Source organism: Galeopterus variegatus, unplaced genomic scaffold (genome assembly GCF_000696425.1).
Source record: "Galeopterus variegatus unplaced genomic scaffold, G_variegatus-3.0.2 Scaffold6638, whole genome shotgun sequence".
Lineage (NCBI taxonomy): Eukaryota > Metazoa > Chordata > Mammalia > Dermoptera > Cynocephalidae > Galeopterus > Galeopterus variegatus.
The window spans coordinates 4588-25877 of record NW_007732749.1 but is presented as its reverse complement, the minus strand read 5'-3'; the positions used below and the strand labels follow the sequence as shown (position 1 = coordinate 25877).

The window sequence follows — 21290 nt, the reverse complement described above, 5'->3', positions numbered from 1 at the left end:
CTTACATTTACATACTACACATTCCATCCCAGTTCCAAAAACCTTAGCTTGTTGCAGCACCAACTTAAAAGTCCAAAGTCCAAAGTCTCCTCTGGGACCAAAAGCCAAAGTCCTTCTAGCTATGAACCTGTAAAGCATCAAAAACAAGTTTATCTACTTCCAAGATACAGTGGGACAGACACTGGGTACACATTTCCATTCCAGAAGGGAAGAACAGAAAGGAAAAACAGTCCCCAAACAAATCCGAAACCCAAACAGGGCAAACGTTAAGCACACTGGGGCACCTGGACCCCGAAAGCATTGGGCAACCTCGCTCCTCCAGCTCTGCCAAATGCAGACCATTGAGCTGCCCTGGTGCCTGCAGCTTTTCCAGGCCATCATTTCATGTTGCCAGCAGCCCCACAGTTCTGGGATCCTGGAGGCAGTCCTGCCATTCTGGCTCCACTAGACATTTCCTCAGCGGGGGTTCTTTTCTGCTCCGGCCCCACTTTTCTGCTCCACATCGCTCCATAGATGACCTCTGCAGTGGCTCCACCCCTGCAGCAGATCTCCGCCTGAGTGCCCAGGCTTTCTCACACATCTTTTTTTTTTTTTTTCCTTTTTGTCTTTTTTCGTGACCGGCAACGGATCGCAACCCTCAGTGTCACGCCCGTACCGGACCGGGACCGGCAACGGGATCGCAACCCTCGGTGTTGCGCCTGCACCTCGCTCAGCCAGTTCCCAAGCGGCGCACTGTAGCAGTGCGCCACCGGGCCGGCCCCCTCACACATCTTTTGAAATCTAGGTGGAGGCTGTCATGCTTCCACTGCTCTCACAGACTGCTGGCCTGCAAACTTAACACAAAGTGAACACCATCAAGGTTTTCAGCATTTTTTCTCTGGAGGTGCTGAGGCAGGATAGCTCCAGCCAGAGTGGCTGGGATGCACGGAGCAGTTTGCTGAGGGCAATGACACATCAGGTCTGCCCTCCTGGACAATTCAGTTCTCCTAGGATGGGAGGGGTGTTCTCCCAAACTTCTCAAATGCCCTCAGGGCTTTTCTCTCATTGTCTTGGTTTTTAGCATCTGGCTGCCTCACTGCCAAGATAATGTCTTTTTTCGTGTCTGGCAACGGATCGCAACCCTCAGTGTCGCGCCCGTACCGGACCGGGACCGGCAACGGGATCGCAACCCTCGGTGCTGCGCCCGCCCCTCGCTCAGCCAGTGAGCGGGAACCGGTCTGTATGTGGGATCCGAACCCTCGGCGGGAGTGCCGCCACGCTTCCCAAGTGGCGCACTGTAGCAGTGCGCCACCGGGCCGGCCCCCAAGATAATGTCTTTAGCAAACAGTTTATCTTCTTCACCTTTGCGTTTTTTCTCCTGCTCTATGCTTTTACATTCTGGCTTTTGAGTTACTTCAATCAGCTCAGCTTTTCACTCAGTCTCAGGCAGTTTTTTGCAGCATTTGCCCACAGTTCAAACAGCTGCATTCACCCAGTCCATCAAGGAGTGGCTACCTTGTCCCTGTGCATATCTGTGGTTCTTTCTGCAGCTGCTGCCTCAAGAGACAGGCACATAGTAATGGAGACTAACTTTTCCACCTTTTCACCAGCTGAAAACATACTTAAAATTGCCCAGGGGCACCCATCCTTAGGTCATCCACCCATAGCACTCTTTTTCTCAGGTTTTACAGCACCCGGCCAGCCAACGGGTTTAAGTAGCACCCTCCAAGCCTTTTGCCTTCAGACAAACACAACATGCATTTACTACATAGTCTCTAGAGCACAATATGCCATCCACCCCTAGGTCTCATAGTTGCAGCCACCAGGAGCTCTCCCTGTTTCTGCTGCTTTACTGTCTCAATTTCTTGTGCGCAACAGGTCATGCCTGGAGACACACGGTTTCTCCAACTCACCACTGGGTTGGTGGTCTTCCATGATGTGAGAAGCAGGAGTGGCCAGTCACTGCATGTCGTCCTCCAGGACATTTACCCATGCTTCCAACAACTCTGCTTTCTGCTGCAAATCTCGATCAGTTTGCACCATAGTTAACAGCAGCCAGGCTCCGGTCAGCAGAAAAGTGGCCACCGGCCACCACATGCTCAAGGATAGCCATATTTCCTCCTCCTTCCAAGGGCTTTCAGCTCCTGTAACTGCTCAGAATACTGTCGCAGACTATGCCAATTGTGGCATAATCCCACTGACTATGCCAGTTTGTTCTAGGCAAAGGCCTGGAATCCTCACAGCACTAATTGTCTAGCTCTTAATCCTGTTTGTGAAACCAACTGTAAAGCTAGGTGACCATGCCAGTTTTCGGGCTCTTTTACCTGCTGGTAATCCTGCATTGACTGGGCTGATTGTTGAGCTAGGGCTGGGTCTGGAGCTCCCAGACCCCTCAAGCCCGTTCACAGACTGGGTCACAAACCCTTCACATGCCAGGCTGGTTCACCAGACCCCTTCACGTGGGTCTATTAGCCAGGTAACAGGCCAAAAGGTACTTGGAGCTATAGGTTGGAAAGCATGGATGTGCTGGGCGGACGCCCAAGGCCGATGCTCGCCTGCCTGCTTCACTAAAACTCCTCTCTTCTCTCTCTCTCTCTCTCTGAAGAGCACAAGAATAGCAACAAAACTAAAAAGATGCATTGGCATGCATGCGCACTAACTACACACGCGCACACACACACACACAATCTCCTTACAAAGAATGCTGAACCACACCCAACGGGACCCAAGGCAAGGGCCCTGACCAAACTATTCTATTTTCCCAACAATCACCAATGTGGCAGTATTGGGAGCTGTTTGAGTCATGGGGGAGGATCCCTCATGAAGGGACTAATGCTCTCCCTGGGGGTTGGCAGTAGTGAATGAGTTCTCACTCTATTAATTCTTGTGAGAACTGGTTGTTTAAAAGACCATGGTACCTCCCTTCTCTCTCTCTTGCTTCCTCTCGCCGTGTGATCTGCTTGTACCCACTGGCTGCCTGCCACTTTCCACCATGAGTAGAAGCATCCTGAGGCCCGTGACAGATGCAGCTGTCCCAGAATTGTAAGCCAAATAAACCTCTCTTCTTTATAAATTACCCAGTTTCAGGTATTCTGTTATAGCAACACAAAAACTGACTAATACACTTCCACTTATGGTTAGGTTATTGTAGTAACCAGAATATTCCTACTGCCCATTGTACAAGGTCATGTTGAAAAGATGGCACAGGGCCAGAGGTTGTGATGTCATATGCCCATATCCTGGAGCCCCCAGAACTGGAAATGTGTGTGTGTGGCAGAGGAGAAACAAGGTTGGAAATGTAAAGAGCCAGAGATTACTCTGGAATATTCTCCCAAACGTTATGGTTCATATGCTAAATAACCGTATAGAAATTTTTTTAATTTGACAACATTTTAAAAATCTATAAGACATTAGCAATAATACATTTTGATACTGAAAGGCTTTTCTAAACTCTCAATACTTTAAATTTTATCAGCCATGCTAGAGTAAAGAGATTAATTGGTCTATTATCTCTACAGAAAATATTACAAAGTTTGTATCATTTGAACAGGCAATCAAAAAGTATGTTACCAAAAATTATAGGAAAAAGTGTAGAAGTGGGTCAGGCAGCAAAGTAATGAAATAATATTTTCCCCAGATTCTGTGATACTTGTGATATTTATCAGCATTTTAAACTTTGCAATCATTTTTTTCTTGCATTCTGAATAAACTTTCATTGCTATTTTGTTTTGTAATTTTCTATTCTTCTTAAAGAAGGCACTTAAACTTCAGACCCCCAAATCGCCATCACTCCAGTGTTTTGGGGATGCAACAGAGAACAAAGACAATCCCATTCCTTTTGGAGTTCAAACTTTAGTGAGAGGAAAAAGAAAATAAAGAAGCAAATTTGTAATATCAGGTGGGGATAAGTTACACAGAAAAGTAAATCTTGCAGCAGAATAGAAAATGGAATGATACTCTTAGGGGGTGGGATGGCAGAGGGAGGTGCTGTTTTTCCTGAAATCACTTCAGGGAGAGTAAAGGCAAAGACCCTGAGGTTTGCATTTGCTCGGGCTGCCTACAGACACGTGTGGAGCTCAATATGCTGGTGCACACAGAAGAGGAGATGAGCTTAAGGAAGTAGCCCAGATCCAAACATGCAGGGCCTTGGGGATTAGAATTTAAAAGTCAGTGGCCTTCTTCTTTATTTCTTTAACGACATGAAAAGAGTTTCAACATTTACGTTACATGATATAAAACAACTATTTGTTAAGCAAATTATCATGGTAACTTACTAAATACCCAACCTTAACATCTTATCAATACTTACTGTCTTCAAAGTATCTGGCTGTTTTCCAGTGTCAACATGTGCAAAAGCAAACTCATCCTGATGCTCAAGGCTTTCTACCAACTGCTCTCCCATTTTCCACCTCAGCTCCCCAGCACTGAACTTACTCCACCCAGTGAGAACTTTCTGCTTTGGGTCAGCATCTTGGTATCATTGCACAAACCTCTCCCCATATCTGGAGCATGTGCCTTTTTTTTTTTTTAATTGTTTCTCACTACTTTCAAAATATCTTGGGACCTCTTTGTGACTGTAGAATGGCAGCTGACAACAGGAGTATCACAATTGGAGGCACCGGAATTTGGCCAGGTGACCTCTACTCCCTCAGCCTTCCTCATCTGTGAAATAAGGAAAGCAGGCATGCTGACCTCATAAAGTGCCACAGGAATGACCTGGAGTGACGTGTGTGATTGCTCAGCCATGCCCCCATTTCCATCTCTCTCTGTTACTGAGATCATGTTGTGAGTCTGTTTATAGGAGCCTCCTTGTTACAGGCAAGAAGACATCATTTGGAAAAATCTGATAAACACGAGCTTGTATAAATCCCAATTTCTCAACCTTCATCACATTTTCAGTACTTAAAAAGTTTATACTTTATACTCCTTTTTATTTTAAAGAGGTGCTCATTAAAGTAACCCTGGGGTAAATTATGTGGTTATAAGATGATGATAGTTACAGGAAGCTAACAAACAACTTCTACCAATATCTCTTTTATAAGTTGGCATTCAGTTAAAGTAGAATCACCTGAATATAATTTGGCACTTGCTGATACAATTTTTTGTGATTTTTATTTCAAGTGTTTGTCCCAACTGATCCCAGACATCAGGTCTTGTTCATTTTATATGTCAAACTGCAGAGCTAAGAGTCAAGAAAGGCATGTGATATGGTCTCCTGTTTGCCAACCCTACTTCTAGATGCCAAGGGTTCAAAGTGATCAGAATCCAAACCCCTATCCCCTCCTCAACTAAGTCTCATTGGAGAGACAAAGCTTAGTCTTCTAAATTGGCTTACATGCAAAATATTGTATTTCAACCATTTTCAAATAATATCTATTACACTGTACTTAGTTCACTTTTTATGGCTTCAATTCTTAACTGAAGTGGATTTTTTTTTTTTACATGTTAATCCTTCCTTTAAGATGATTCATAATATTTCTATAATAAATTAGGTAAAATATTCTGGAAACCTATGTACCTTCTACATATTTGGATATTTATTATGATCACAGACAAAAATATCAGATTTCTTCTAATTATATTTCAAAATCTCCAGAGGTCTACTGCCTCATTTAATGTTCATTCAAATTGTCCTGAACAATGTGCCAGGGGTTGAAATGATTAAACTGAACACTTGGGGAGATTACACCTTTTTTGGGCCACAAAGGTGATGCAGTAACTCACAATGAACCTGATATGAGAAACCTGAACAGTGGAGGTTTGTTTACGGCTTTGGGTTGTTTTCCTACAGTGGATTTATTTTCTAACTCCCCGCACGCTCACTGTCAGAAACTCTGATGTTTTTCTTGGTAGCTAATCATTACATTGCTATCTCTTGAGGGCAATCCCAAACGTTTTTATTACTAGTGGGAGAGGGTTACTCAGGTTCTAGTAATTATCTGATGCATTAAATAAAATGCATGAAGAACTACAGTGATGAAGATCTCTGAATCTGTAGCCACAACAACTTGCCATAATTGACATTATGCAGATGTTGAGGTGAAAAAATTTTTTTTAAGTAATTAAACATGGAAAATGCAGTAATTAAAAATAGAGAAACCTTCTAGCAGGGGATACTTCATTTTTTTTACTCCACATTTTAAAAATGGAGGGTGGGGCTGAATATTAGTTTGAAAACTTCTACTGGACTTCTCAGTAATGTTACCGACCCAGTTGGAACTAAAAACTATCCTTTTATCCTTAAAAACATTCACTGTAATCACCAAATGTAGGAAATACATGCTGAGACTTCAAAAGTTACTTGACTGGTGATTTTTAACTATGTTGTGCATTAATAATATAATTGAATCACTTGAATAAAATGATCTCTTATTTTGTGCTAGTGCAGATTTACAATTAGCAGAATAATTTCCTGTTAGAAAATAAGGAAGTTGGCAAACACACACACCTGAAGTCTAAAAAGTCAGATTTTTCTGAGTTTATGGGACCATGTGCCAAACAACTATTTCACCAACTGTGGAAATGACTGCACTAGACACGACCCCAAAACAATCTATATAAATTGGCTAATCATTGAAACTCATCTTGATTTACTTGCATTAATATGGAGGTTAATTTACTTTTATATTAGATAAATATAAAGGGAAATAAATATTTGTTAACAGTTTTGAAATCAGTGAGTTTTGTCCTGATAAAGAATTCCACGCAATGATCACAGTCTGATTTTGTTTTTTGGCTCCAGATTTCCACGTGTGCTGCCTCATTTTCACCATCCTTTATAACTATGATGTTGCCCTTAGTAATGTTAACCAGAGCAAGAAAATTGCCTTATGGCAAATGCATCCCTCATTGTCTTTGTATGAGGACAGCCTGTGAAACTATTATTTTGATAATATTCTTCACAAGTTACATGTTTTTATTTAGTCAGATTTATATTTAGAATCTTACAGATATTAGATCTTAAAACGTGAAATCATTTCCCCCATTCTATGAGAGTCATCCTTTCTCCTCCTTTAATTAAAAGCCAGGTCGTTATCTTTATTTGAGTGACTATCACAAACAAGTTATTAGGAATATAATCAGCTGTGATTCTCTGTGATACTTTACTAAGCTCAAGTTACCTGGGCAGCATTCAAATTTTAGAAAGGAATAATGACTATCTATTTCAACCCCAAGAGGGAAGTAGGTGTAATAAGCTGAAACATCAGCAGCCACTCCTGGTATTTGCACACCACTCTTGTATACACAGAAGCTTCTTATGACAGATGCAAGGTACTGCTGATCGCCTGATTGTATAACTCCAGAGAAACATATGAACTTCTGTCCCAAAATCCTAGGGCAGATTAGTTCTAATAATCTTTGAACAAAGATACATTTCTGCCTATTGGAAAAATGTAAATGATTCTGCTCAGTTTCCAAATGTTTTTACCTCTTCCTGTGTTTTTCTAGTGGCCCCATTTTATTCAGCTATTAAAAAACAAGCCTCTGTATGAAACAGATGTGTTAGAGCCTGACTGACCCTGATGAGAAAGAAGTTAAAAGAAATGAGACATAGAAATTATTTAACTTCTTAAAGGTTTACTGTACAATGATTTTTTAAAAAGTGTCCTTAACCTCCCATTTTCACAAAACGTCCCCAAAGTAGGTGTGGCCAAAATTTAAATTGTTGGTTTCCAAAAATTTTTGTCTAGCAAACTACAATTACCCACCAGATTTCACCTCCAAAGACAGAAATTTTATAAACCAAAAAGTTATTGAATCAAACTCATCCATTACCAGAGATTAATGAATGTGTACAGTTCTGTGTACTAATGTATCTACTGCAGTACCTTTCAGGCTTATTAATTCCATATTTCTTACTATCTCTCAAGCCTCTCCTCTCCAGCTGCACTGCTGATACCATCTCTTGCCTACATTGGTGCAACCTCACCTGACCTCTCCTCTTCCCACTGGTCTCTTCCAGAGTGAAGATGTGATCTTTTTAAAATGCAGATGAAAATGCAAATATTTGAATGGCTTCACATTTCTTACCATGAAATACAACATCTGCAATATGGTTCCTGGTTTTCCTCATTTCTCCATGCTTCAATTATGCTGTTTACAGTTTTCTACAATCACCAACCTTCACAGTTCTCACATACTGCCCCCTCATTTACATGACCTCACAAGCCCTGGTTTAAGTCACATACCATACCTCTTATCACACTACACCATACTCATCTGGATGTATGGATGAAGAACACAGGCATTGGAGGTACTTCCTGAGTTGGAGCCTGGCTTTGCTAATAACTCTGTGACCTTGGGCATGTTACTTTAGCTCCTCAAACTTTGTTTCCTCCTCTGTAAATTGAGTGTCATAATAATATACAACTCAAGAGTGTTTTGTTCAGGATTACGTGAAATAATTCATTTCTAGTATTTAGCACAGGGTATAGCATGTAATATTTTCTCATCAAATGTTGGCAATTTTTATTAATATTACCACCACCACCACCACCATCACCACCAACAGGCTGGACTGATGTCTGTATTGATTGTAGCCTTTCTAGATCCTAGCATACTTCCTGGGACTTAGTGGGCATTCCATACGTACTTACTGAAAAAATTACATGCATTCCTAACGTGTGCCAATGGTATTATATGTATACTCCTAAAAGATTCATTTCTTTATGCTCTGCATTTGCCACGTATTTGCTGAAGAAACGCTCACTCATTAAATATATTCTCAGTGAAATGATAAATGCATTGTGGGAACAATAAATGTTAGCAAAAAGCAAGCAAATACTCCCTTATGGTTTATAAATGGGATATGATTTTTCTTTCATAACCAATGGCTTGCATTTCCCTTTCTCTGGATTTAATCATTATTCCTACCATGTCTGCTGGTTAACAACTCTGGATGAGTTGTGGTAATACTTGGAAAATATTATTATGGTATATCGATTAGTCATATTAATTCTATTAATTATTAATTACTGTACCATCAAAATTTCCCACTTATATTTACCAGTATCTTCCTGAGTTTGAAACCATAATAGAATTAATTCTTTCATATTGTCAAATGACAGATTATACATCCTTCCCCTCTATTGTAGTTTGAAAAGTATGTATCCATATGTAGTCACTTCACTTAAAAACCCAGTCCTTTGACTGTCTTTTTCCTGTTTTCATTATTAAAGAGAATGGGTGCTACATAACACATCTGTCTAGCTTCCCAGTGCAGCTCCCTTGTCCAGCATGAGACTCTAAGTGCAGTGAGGGCAGGGAGCCCGGTATCGCCCGCCCTCATTGGTGTAGCACAGTGCACGGCACACAGCAGTGCTCCGTAGTTTTGTTTTACCCTCAGTGAATGAATGAATAAACGAATGCTAGCACCCAAGTCTTTTCAAATCCTAAATATTTTTCTTTATTCTAACATACACTCTTGGTTTTTGACACTAGGAAAGAAAACTTCCTATCCTTGAGTTCAAGCGAAGATGTTCTGCTGCTCTTGAAAGACTTTCTACAAGTTATCAAAGGAGGATTGTACAAATAAGCTCTAACAGAGCCCAGCGTTTTACGTATTCTATTTCTTACAGATCAGAAGAGCTAACTCTTGTATTTTTCATACTCCTTCCTTTCATCCTATAGTGACCCTCTGCTGTAATTTTTAATAGTCCTTACAGGGTTTCCCCTATTTTAGTAGGTATGACCTGGTCATTTTAAACAGAAGTGTTTCATATTTTTAACTCTGCAACGAGAAGAGGGATTCACTATTAGGAGCGCAGAATTAGATTGAACATTCAGCTCACGAATGTTACAGCTTGTATTAGATGCTTTCACATGTGTTGTTCATTACATCTTCACACCATCTTTGTGAGAAATCATGATTCCCATTTCACCTATGTCTCTCAGAGACCAGGTGATGTAATCACTTACTTGCTTACACAGCAAGGAAGTAACAGGATTTAAAACCCATTTTCTGCTGCAAAATCCAGGGCTATCTCCACTCTACCTAATTTGCATCATGTAGATTAACACATTTAGAGAATTCCAGCTCCTTTCATCCATAATTCAACAATCACAGTCTTGGTCTCAGCATTTATATTTTAAATACGCTGTTTTGGTAGGGATGAATTTGGGCTGCCCAAATTACTTCACTGTGAATGTAAACCTCATCACAGTAAAATGTGTTCATGATTTTAAAAAACACTAGATTTGAAGTATGCCAAGTAAGTATATCGACTGTAAAGCGATCAAGTACTAAAAATAAATTGAAAGGAGAATATGTTCCTTCTTGACTACAGATTTGCATTTTTCTATATAAAATGCACTGTACTGTGCAGTGCGTTCATTCCTGCAATAATCACCTTCATTGTGGCTTCTAATTACTTTTAACTACTGAGCACAGAGCACCACTGTGAAAAGTCTATTGACAAACAGAATGAAGCACCTGACTGAAGAAACTAATTCTTTAATGTCGCCCTCCTGTATCTTCCCCGCCCCCTTTCCTTCCCTTGCACTGAGGAAGAATCACACACAGCACAGAGCACCACTGTGAAAAGTCTATTGACAAACAGAATGAAGCACCTGACTGAAGAAAATAATTTTTTAATGTCGCCCTGCTGTATCTTCCCCGCCCCCTTTCCTTCCCTTGCACTGAGGAAGAATCACACATTGAAGGGCTGAGGCGGTATGTTAAACACCGATCAATCCCCAAGTGGCTGCTATTGGTTCTACACAGGCAGAATCTCTGCAAAATTAATATGGAAAGGTCAGCTGCCGACCTATTGGTCTTTCCTGCCTTATCCACCCTTAGCAATGCCTTGGTGACAAATGAAAAGCTTGAGAAAACTGTTACAAGTCAGTGGGAACTTTAAAAACCCAACATCTATGTCCTTGTTCCCTTCTAACAGAGAAGCACTTTTCTCAATGAAACCCATAAATACATGAAAAAGAAGGGGGGAAACAGACTATTTGTTTTAATAACGAATTCTCCTATCCTACACACACTCAGTCACACACATATACAATAAAATATTAAATATTTACACTATCCCTTTAGAAAATTTTGAATGACAATATAACAATAGATGCCATCCAAAAGCCGGAAACCACTCAGGAAAGTTATCAGTATAATTTATAGAAATAACCTCTGGATATCAATTGATGCTTTCAACATTAGTAATTATTTGACTCTTGTCCAACAGACGGGACTGACGAAATGTTCCCTGGACCGTACTGGGTTCCAGTGTTTCATAACCTGAGAGCTGAAAGACAAGGGGTTAATGAGTATTTGAGACGAAAGCAAAGAGATGCAGCAGAGGGGAGCACTGTGGGAAGCAACAGAACAGAATGCAGAAGCGACAGGCGACAGCTGCAGTGAGATCCTGCTGGCAGAAGCCGAGCTAAACTGAATACTCCACTCACTCCATCTATCTGAAGGCAAAAAAGTGATCGAGTTGGAGGGGCACATTGTCAGCACTGCACAGGGAATTAGCCATGAAATTCTCATTAAAGATACTGGGACTTTCTATTACGACTTTCAATACATTCTCTGAAAGTTCTCAGCATAGATCTTTAAACCTAGGCTTAAAAATCAACTGCCAGGTGAAAACATCCACATCCCTCATTCCTTTTTGCTGAAGAACATTAAGGTGTGTTTTTCTTTGACACGGTTTCATTGTGGAGGTGAGTAGAGAGGCGACCAGTGACCCTTTGGGGTTGGATACTTGAGCAATTAGCACTGGAGGAGGTACTTGCTGTGCTGAGAATGTGTATGGATATGAAACAATTGTGTGTAAGTTGTGGCCTTAAATACCACGGCCACCAGCTTTCTATCTGCTCCTCCACATTTTAGAGTCTTCAGCCTGGATTCTTTCACTGATTTATCTCATTTCTATTTTGCTTTTTGGGATTTAACTGGACAGGTTGGGTACCCATCCCAGCTACCTGCAGTTCCTCAATACCACCTTTCTAGTCCTGTCTTCTCCAATTTGTCATCTGACCCCTGTCCCTTCTCCTCATCTTGACATCAGTACTTAAGGAGTTGTCCAGAACATGGTTTTCATCTGCTCCCCATTCTCTGGCACTGTACCCTAGCTGTTTTCTCTTCTTCCTGTTTATCCAGGACACCGAATAGAACTTGCTTTGCATGATTTCACACCTTTCTGGTAGACCCTTCCATGTTTTATTCTGAGGCGCACCAACCATCCCCTCGGCAGGGAGCCTGAATGAAACAAAAGGTGTAGGAAGGGCGAGGGTCTTGCTCTCAGGGGCTTGGCGTCAGACCTCCAGGTTCTTCAGCCTTTGGACTTGGGAACTCACACTAGTGGCTCCCCAGGTTCTCAGGCTGTTGGCCTTGAACTGAGAGATACGCCATCAGCTTCCCTGGTTCTGAGGCCTTTGGTTTTGGGCTGAGCCATGCTACTGGCTCCTCTGGATCCCCAGCCTGTCATAGGACTGCTCAGTCTCCATAATCAAGTGAGCCAATTCCCCTAATGAATCCCATCTCATCTCTCCTTCTCTACATATATCGTATCACTTCTCTCTGGAGAACCCTGACTAAAAATCTCTTCCTCTCCCCTGTCCCCTATTTCTCACCAACCATCTTGTCCTGCTTACTGCTGTTTAATACCTTTCATATCCACCCCTTCCCTCCTAATCTCTGTGCCCATGCCTTCGTTTGGGGTGTCATCATCTCTTGCTCAATTACTGTCAAACCCTACTGTTTCCCTGCTTCCATCTTTGTCCCATTATAGACCATGATAATGATCTTTATTTTTTAAATATTTCAAAAATATCTAATCATGCTATTTTGCTGCAAACCCTTCATTGGCTTCCTAGGGCTTCCAGGAGAGAGTATCAAACTTTTAACCTAGCAACCAGGGTCTTCCATTCTCCAACCTGTGTCTATGTCGCTAGCCTCATCTTTCAGCATGGCTTTGCTTTCCTTTGACTGCCTAGGAATAGCATGCTCTTTCCAGTGCCCTCCAGCCAGGTAACTATTTCATACCTCACTGTCTTTTCATTGCTATTCCTTTGCATTGAACCATCCTTCTCCATTTTCATCACCTGGTGAATGTGATTTATGCTGAAAAACCAATAGCAGGTGTTACCTTACTCCCTTCCTACTTAACTCCCTTCCTGCTTAAAGAGATTAAATCTCACTCCTCTGTATTCCTCCTGAATATGTTAGATGACCTGCTGCCAATTTAAGATTAACATCGCAAGGGCAGAAACCTCTGCTTCCTTCAACTTCCTCCATACCACCCACTCTCCTGCTCCTGGTTCATGTATAAAAAGAGGCAATTCTTAACATGCAGACAAAAGGGGAACATTTATATTGGTGAGATACCCATATTTCTTCCCTCCTCTGGAAGATAGAACATTGGACTTATGTCATTTATTAGAGTAGTTATAAAATCACTAACCTTGAAGCCCTCAAGAACATAACCTAGAAAATGGCTGGGATTTTATTTTGCTTCCATAATTTTGCAGAGTTAGGGAAAACAGTAACTTATTTATTTAAAATAAATATTAAAGAACCATGCCCTGCTTAATAGTTTTTTTAAGTAGATTCTGTATTTCTCACTGTTAATAGCTAAATACAAATAAAACTTAGTAATGTAAATACTTATATTTTACTAATATGCTCAAAAAGTAAAATTGAGTTTGGCGAATCCAGGTGAAATATAACTAATAATTATGTACTTATACTATTTTATCTAGATATGTTCAACATATCATGATTACCTAGACTTTTCTTATTTTAAAGATGGAAGGAAATCACCCATAAACTCTCATTTTATATGTACTGTACTGAAATTAAGGCCTGTTTGGCCAACATCACATGATTCCTAGATGTCAGAACTAGAAACCACTGCAATAAGATGTCACTCTTTCATAAATACGATTTTATTAATCTTTGTTCACAGCATGTCTAATTTTAAGAAAATAATGGACATTTTAACATAAAATAATTCAATGTACTAGTTTATCATGATTCATATCAATCAAGCAAAGAAAGATCTAGGTTATAAGATAATAATATCACATGCAAATATGACCACCTTTTTAGAATAAAGAACTTCTATAAAAAATAACGGAAAAGGTAAGCAAAATGAAACTTCTACCATATTTGATTTCTTCCTATAATTTTAACAATATATCTATATTATTTATCTAGTTGTCTAAATTAGCTTAAATTTTAGTGCATATTTGCCTATTTTGCAATTCAGCTAAATTTAAAATTCCAGATTTACTTCTAATGAAGGGAACATAGGAGACTAATTAAGATTTACACTTTTGAAAAGATAGAGTTACCAATCTTTCTTGAGTAGGATATACGAGTATTTTGTCTTTCTCCCAGAGGCTCATTGTTACAATATCTTATTTTTTTCCTTCCAAAGACTAGAACATAATTTTAGAACTACTTTTTATTGAGAATGTATAATATCCTTGGATCATGAGCTAGCAGAAATATTTCTTCTGCTCTATTTAGCTATCTTTCTAGTAATTTAAAATTCAAGTATCTCCTCTAATCTTGTTATTGGATCTCTCAAAACTTTCTGGTACAAGAAAATAAATGGATACATTTCAAATTTTCATTTGTTTATTGAAGTAATTTATTTTTTTCTGTCACATATATAGAATGTAACCAACATATCAAAATCCCCAGAGTAGACATACTCCTCTTAACTTATGATGTCTTCATCGCATAGTAGAGAAAAAAAATGCAGCTTCACCGCCTGCCCTATTGGGACTCTGATGACATAAGTCAGGTTGCCTTGACTGCTCTATTTTTACAAGATTCTGCATGACCTAATCTGGGCCTATTTGTCAATTCGTCCTTTGATGTCATGGTAATGACAGCATAAAATATTACTATGAAAGAGTCCTACAAGAACTGTCTGGAACAATTCCTTACAGGAAAAAACTGGGATTCCAGATTCCTTCCCCTCACTACAAATTACTTTAACATATCTTTTATTCTTCCAGGTAGCCTCTGAAAATTTCTATCCACTTGTTCCCACTGGCGATGGAGGAAGAAACTAATGCAATGTGAGGAAAATGGCATCTTTGTTTTCAGACTCAGTAGGACTCATGCCTTGGGTTTTATAACATTTGCAGTATACTAATTTATATTGGTTAAAGAAAGACAGTTAGCTATTAAGCAGAGGTGGGAATAAAGAACTAAAGCAAATTAAAACACTGCATTGAGCGGAAGAATGCTGTAGTAAGAAATAAAAGGAAAATTTAGAAATCCCAGTAGCAAGCTTTTTTGATATTCTGCAACAAATAACTGGCATGGGTACAAAAGAGAATTTGAGAAGCCACAGTGTTGATTCAATACCTTAGAAAGGTTCAATTTGGCAAAAAATAAGTTTGCCAGTAAAGCAGGTATATGCACAATATAATTAGCATCAATTTTTGTAGGAAAGGAAATTCAAAAGATGTAAAATGCTTTCAGCTATTAATCAAAGAAGTATAAGTTAAAGCACTACTGAAATATAATTGTATAGCTAGTAAAAAAGCACAATATATAAATGGATTCTGATACCCTTTGCAGGCAAGGAAAGAGTGAAAGTGCCACACAACTACTGACCCTACTGGTTGTATTGTACATGAGGACAATCCTTTTGGGGACCTAAACAATAATGTATTAACCAAAAAGGCTTAAACTCTTTGACACAGTAATTCTTCCTTGGATGATATTTCTGGCATTTGTTTTTACCTAATGAAAAATAAAACTGAAATTTGAACAGCAACATATAGAAAGGTGCGTCTCTGCAGGCATTATGTGTAATGGAGGAAGAAGGGAAATTACTCAACTAATAGTTTAGTAAATTGTGTGTTCCAACTGGTTGAATATCAGACAGTAAATAAAATTGATAAAGTCTATGTGCACATTTTGAAAATATATAATTGCTATGAACTTAGATTACTAAACTATATGATATGGTCTGAATGTGTCCTCCCAAATTCACATGTTGAAACTTAATTGTCAATGTGGTAGGATTAAGAGGTGTGGCCTTAAGGAGGTGATTGAGCCATGAGGGTGAAGCCGGATGATATTTCTGGCATTTGTTTTTACCTAATGAAAAATAAAACTGAAATTTGAACAACAACATATAGAAAGGTGCGTCTCTGCAGGCATTATGTGTAATGGAGGAAGAAGGGAAATTACTCAACTAATAGTTTAGTAAATTGTGTATTCCAACTGGTTGAATATCAGACAGTAAATAAAATTGATAAAGTCTATGTGCACATTTTGAAAATATATAATTGCTATGAACTTAGATTACTAAACTATATGATATGGTCTGAATGTGTCCTCCCAAATTCACATGTTGAAACTTAATTGTCAATGTGGTAGGATTAAGAGGTGTGGCCTTAAGGAGGTGATTGAGCCATGAGGGTGAAGCCCTCATGAATGGATCAGACCCTTATGAATGAGGTTTGAGGGAGGTGCCTGCTCTCTTTTCCTCTTCTGCATGTGAGGACATAGAGTTCAAGGCATCATCTTTGAAGCAGAGACTGGGATCTTCACCAAACACTGCCAGTGTCTTGGTCTTGGATTTCCCAGCATCCAGAACTGTGAGAGAAAAAATTTCTTTTCTTTGTAAATTATCCAGTCTCAGGTATTTTGTTGTAGCAGCACAAAGGGACTAAGGCATATATACTAATAAAACTATGTTCAAATGTGTATTGTTTGATACAAGTTGCAAGAGAAATGATGCAAAATAAAAATGAAAAAAGATATGTCAGGATAGGAAATTTGGGAAAATTTTCCATTCATTAAACTACCTTTTAAGCATTTTTATATTGATTAAAAGCAAAAACCTGGTCTTAAAAAGATACCATCCCATCCCTTTTTCCCTGTTCAATACAGGAACTAAAACCAGAAAACATCCAAAATCTTATTTCAAATATATCTGAGTCCTTCCAATGTTTCCATGCAACTAGCAACAGGGATATTAAATGTAAGTGAATGTCTGGAGAGAATATGAACAGGAAAGTTCATCGGCAGACTTGTTAATTCACAATGTTTCCATGCAACTAGGCAAAAACCTGGTCTTAAAAAGATACCATCCCATCCCTTTTTCCCTGTTCAATACAGGAACTAAAACCAGAAAACATCCAAAATCTTATTTCAAATATATCTGAGTCCTTCCAATGTTTCCATGCAACTAGCAACAGGGATATTAAATGTAAGTGAATGTCTGGAGAGAATATGAACAGGAAAGTTCATCGGCAGACTTGTTAATTCACATAAAGGATTATCCTAGGAAAGAGAATTTAATAAAAACAAAGCCAGGTTAAATGCTATGAGAAGTTTTTAATATCCATTAAATTCTATTCCTACTAATCTCATATTCACTGTTGTATATAGCTCTGGCATCTGATTCAGGTTGGCATTAAAATATCTAGGCATTAATGCTAATTAAATCTACCTTTTCATCATGAAAACCTACATTTTTCCCTTTAATATCAAACATATGCAATATAATTTAGTACGCTAAAAAATATTTTAGATCCTCTTTTTTTTGCCCAATAAAATCAGATGGGAAATTGACTAATGTGGATATCATATATTGTTGATTATTTTCCATCTTGATTTTAAGAAATAAATGATAAAAATAGCTTGTGCAATATTTATTCTGATTCCACACTGAATTTCTGCCCCCTGTTGGAACCCGAGGTAACCCTCTGTGCAGGTGTGGATCTGCTTGGTTCCTTTCTAGCTGTCTAAATTAGAATTACTAAAGGAGTATTTTAGAAATAGCCTTCTGTGGGATTTTGGATTTCAATACAAATTAGCACACATTTTATCATCATAAAAAAATCTAAGCATAGCCTTCACTGAAAAATTAAAGGTTATGTAAAACTTCCATTTTATTCTGCATAAGAGAAATAAAGCTGTACAATTTTCAAATACTTTTAACCTTAAATACAGCACTTATTATGGGGTATTGGTGCCTACACCTTAGTAAATATCTCCTGAAATTAATTAAATAAAGCAATATTTATTTTGAATTGTAGAAATGAAGAAAGTCTAACTACTTTTATATTTCAAAGTTATTTGTGATCCTAACACACCAACCAATGAATACAGCAATTAAATAGTTGTGGAACATCAGTCTGTTTCTCTTATATAACACTGGTCAAATTCTAAAATTGCTCTTGGAACATCTTAGAGAAAAATTTTGACAACTTAGTCATGGTCTTTAGGATTCAATGGCAGATTTAACTGCATGAACTATCATAAATTACTGCAAAGTTAAGAGTATCTGCTTGTAGTTTCAAAGTCTGAGTGTTCCCTTGGTTGTCCTGGTGTACTCATTCCTCTGCTGACTATGAACTTGTACCAGGGTTAAACAAGAACACAAATAATCAAGGTGATGGAATTGTGTTGAGGCTGTGATGGACTCCTTGCTGTTCCCTGAGCACGTTAGGCATGCTCTCACCTGAGGACATGTGCACTGCTGCTCCCCATGGTGGCAATGCTCTTTCTCTGAGATTCCGCATGATTCACCCCTTCACTTCTTACAGGTCTCTAATGAAATCCCCCATTGAAAGGTGTACCCCTTTTTCCCATCCTGTCACCTTTTACTCCTCTGACTTCTGTTCTTTTCTGTATTTATTCTACCTGTCTCATTACTGATTTATTTACTTACATTTATCATCCATTTCCCCACAACATAATGCACACTACATGAGAGTAGGAACTTTGTTTTTTCAACACTGTATCCTCAGCAACTACTGAGTTGTAGTACCACAACCACAACAGTGCTGGCACATAATTGGTGTTCAATGCATATTTACTGGATGAATCAATAATAAATAAATGAGTGAATGAGAAAAGACTGAATGAACATCAGTGTATCAGAAGGGAGAGATCACTTCTCTGCTAGTAAAAAAAATTAAAAGTAATATTTGATGCATTCAGTTGTGGACATATTTTCAATCAAGCATTTAATAAACTTGCAATAGAGTGAAAAATACACAGCAATTAAAGGGGGAAATTCTGAATATTTTGTCAACCATGAAAACGTAATGCTCCTTTCAAATAGTCCTGTCATGTTGCATAGGCAAGATCATGCTGGGTAGGGCTTGAAAACTAGAACTTGGCCATACTAACTTGAAATGGAATTTCATAGATGAGAGGCTGCTGTCTTGAAAGGCCTTCCTCCCCATTCCACCTCTACATCCTGATTTATCAAAACCCAATTTGAACATCACCCTCTCCATGCCAAGTTCCCGGATCTAACCACCTTAAAGATCTATTTTCCCTTTGAATCTTATTCTTTAGCTGTAACTTAGATTGTTTATGTTTTCTTTTACTTGAGTTTTTATGTGTGGTTTTTTAAAATCATTATGTTATTATTATGTCCTGTTTTTAATTTTTTGTTAATATTTTTTGTTGTTTGTTCTTCAGGCTTTATGTCTCCCACATGAACACTTTATGATATAGCCAACAGCACCAACTGCACTCCTTTCCATGGATTAAGTATCATGTAAATTTTAATAAATAAGTAAATTCCATCCTCAAAATCTCATTGGCACGGAATTAAGAAGAGACTATGTCTCATGGCAGAAGACTAGCTCCCAATTCAGCTTAAAATGAGGACTAAAATTCTGCCCTATTTTTTGCATCTACATGGTTTCACTTCCTCGTGAAAATGGAGAGGGGACAGAAGAGGATCACATGATGATGAAGAGGTTCTTGACTTGGGGATTCCTGCTTACATTTTGAATCTGATGAGTCTGATATAGCTGTATGAATTCATGCACCTGCCTTGGCTGCCCCAGACAGAGCACAGTTGCTCAAGACCAACCACCTGGATAGGACACATCAAAGGTTCCCCCTTACCTTTTCAGAAAGAGCACACTGTGCGAGCTCCTGGACCACAATTTTGCTAGAATAGGAAGGCAGTAGCAATCCCAAGAAAGTATCTAGCTCACAATACTTGAGTTACGGGGATCTGAACCACTGGAGAGTATGGAATGTCTAACAATTGCAGTGAAAACAACAGTTTTGTTGAGCTAATTGAATCAGCTCCTACTAAGCAAATTCCTATTGTGAATAAAATGGATGCACATTTTTGTACCTACAATATAAATATGTTAATATAAATGCAAGGGTGATAAGATTCTGGGTCACAGTTATGAAAATGTGGGACTGCATTCATTTGTATGACTAAATTATCACTGCAAATACAGGAACTAAAACCAGAAAACATCCAAAATCTTATTTCAAATATATCTGAGTCCTTCCAATGTTTCCACGCAACTAGAATGTAAACCAGAACCACCCAATAGAATGTGGTATAGCAAAGACTCGAGCCAGGTGGGGACATTCACCTACCGATGCACACCACTGCTGCACATGATGATGTGGCAGGCTCCCAGCCTGTCGCACAGCTCCGAGGACACTGACAGCAGCCCAACTCCAGAGGCTCCGCAAGCAGTGTTTGCACAGGCAGCTGTGCGTTTGGATCTGACAAACGAGGCGACCAGTCGATAAAGTTCATCCAAAGCATTGAGAGGCCTCATTAGCTGCAGAATAGAGCAATGAGCATAAAGTTGAACATGTTTAGTAGAAATCCTTTAGATGGGATACAGTTCACAGTTTTATAGCTTTTCACAAATAGTCTAAATTATCGTTTTGTTATGGAGGTAACAGAATTGGAGAGTATAAATATTTATAATTATTCATTGCTCAAGAACAATAGCAGAAAAATTAAATAAGGGATGTAGGTAAATAATAAAGCATCACTAAACATAATAATCTATTTTTACCTTATCTATATAGGCAGCTTTGGATGTGGAGTCTGGTGGTGAATTTGACTTGTCCAAGTAGAATGCCCTGTAAGAATCCAAAGAAGAAATTATCATTTACTGTTAAGAAAAAAATTTTAAATGCAGGAAGACATTCAAGTTTCACTGATTTCCTTTTAAAGACAAATGAATAAACAAAATCGCTGAACACTAGGAGGACAGGGGTTGCACAAAAGTCAATAGTTTTCCATTCAAAAAACAATTAAAGCTACCACCAGCTCTGTTACGTATTGTGTGGCCTTAGAGAGATCACTTGTCTGTGCTTGGTTTCTTCATTTGTAATTCGATGATAGCATCTGCTTCTACTGCATAAGGCTACCAAGAAGATTAAATTAGATAATGCAGATAAAATGCTTAGAACAGTGCATAGCACAGAGTAAGTGCTTATTAATATTTTCAATAATTAATATTTTTATAACAAAGTTGAAGTCTTGAATTTTCTTGAGACTACTGGAGAACATTATCCAGTCTTCATTTATCATGAAAAT

At 38.8% G+C, this 21290-nt stretch overlaps 1 protein-coding gene across 1 annotated transcript in view; it reads right to left on the bottom strand.

Annotated features, from left to right (window-relative positions):
- LOC103606514 (phosphatidylinositol 3,4,5-trisphosphate-dependent Rac exchanger 2 protein-like) overlaps positions 1-20792 on the bottom strand; it is a 40636-nt gene extending 19844 nt beyond the window's left edge. Inside the window, exons 1-2 of the mRNA XM_008591100.1 lie at positions 20764-20792; positions 20330-20520 (exon numbers count right to left, since the gene is read on the bottom strand). Of these exons, the coding sequence (XP_008589322.1) occupies positions 20330-20517 (188 nt within the window). The 5' untranslated portion in view covers positions 20518-20520; positions 20764-20792. The remainder of the gene's footprint in view (positions 1-20329; positions 20521-20763) is intronic.
- Between the last annotated feature and the right edge of the window lie 498 nt (positions 20793-21290).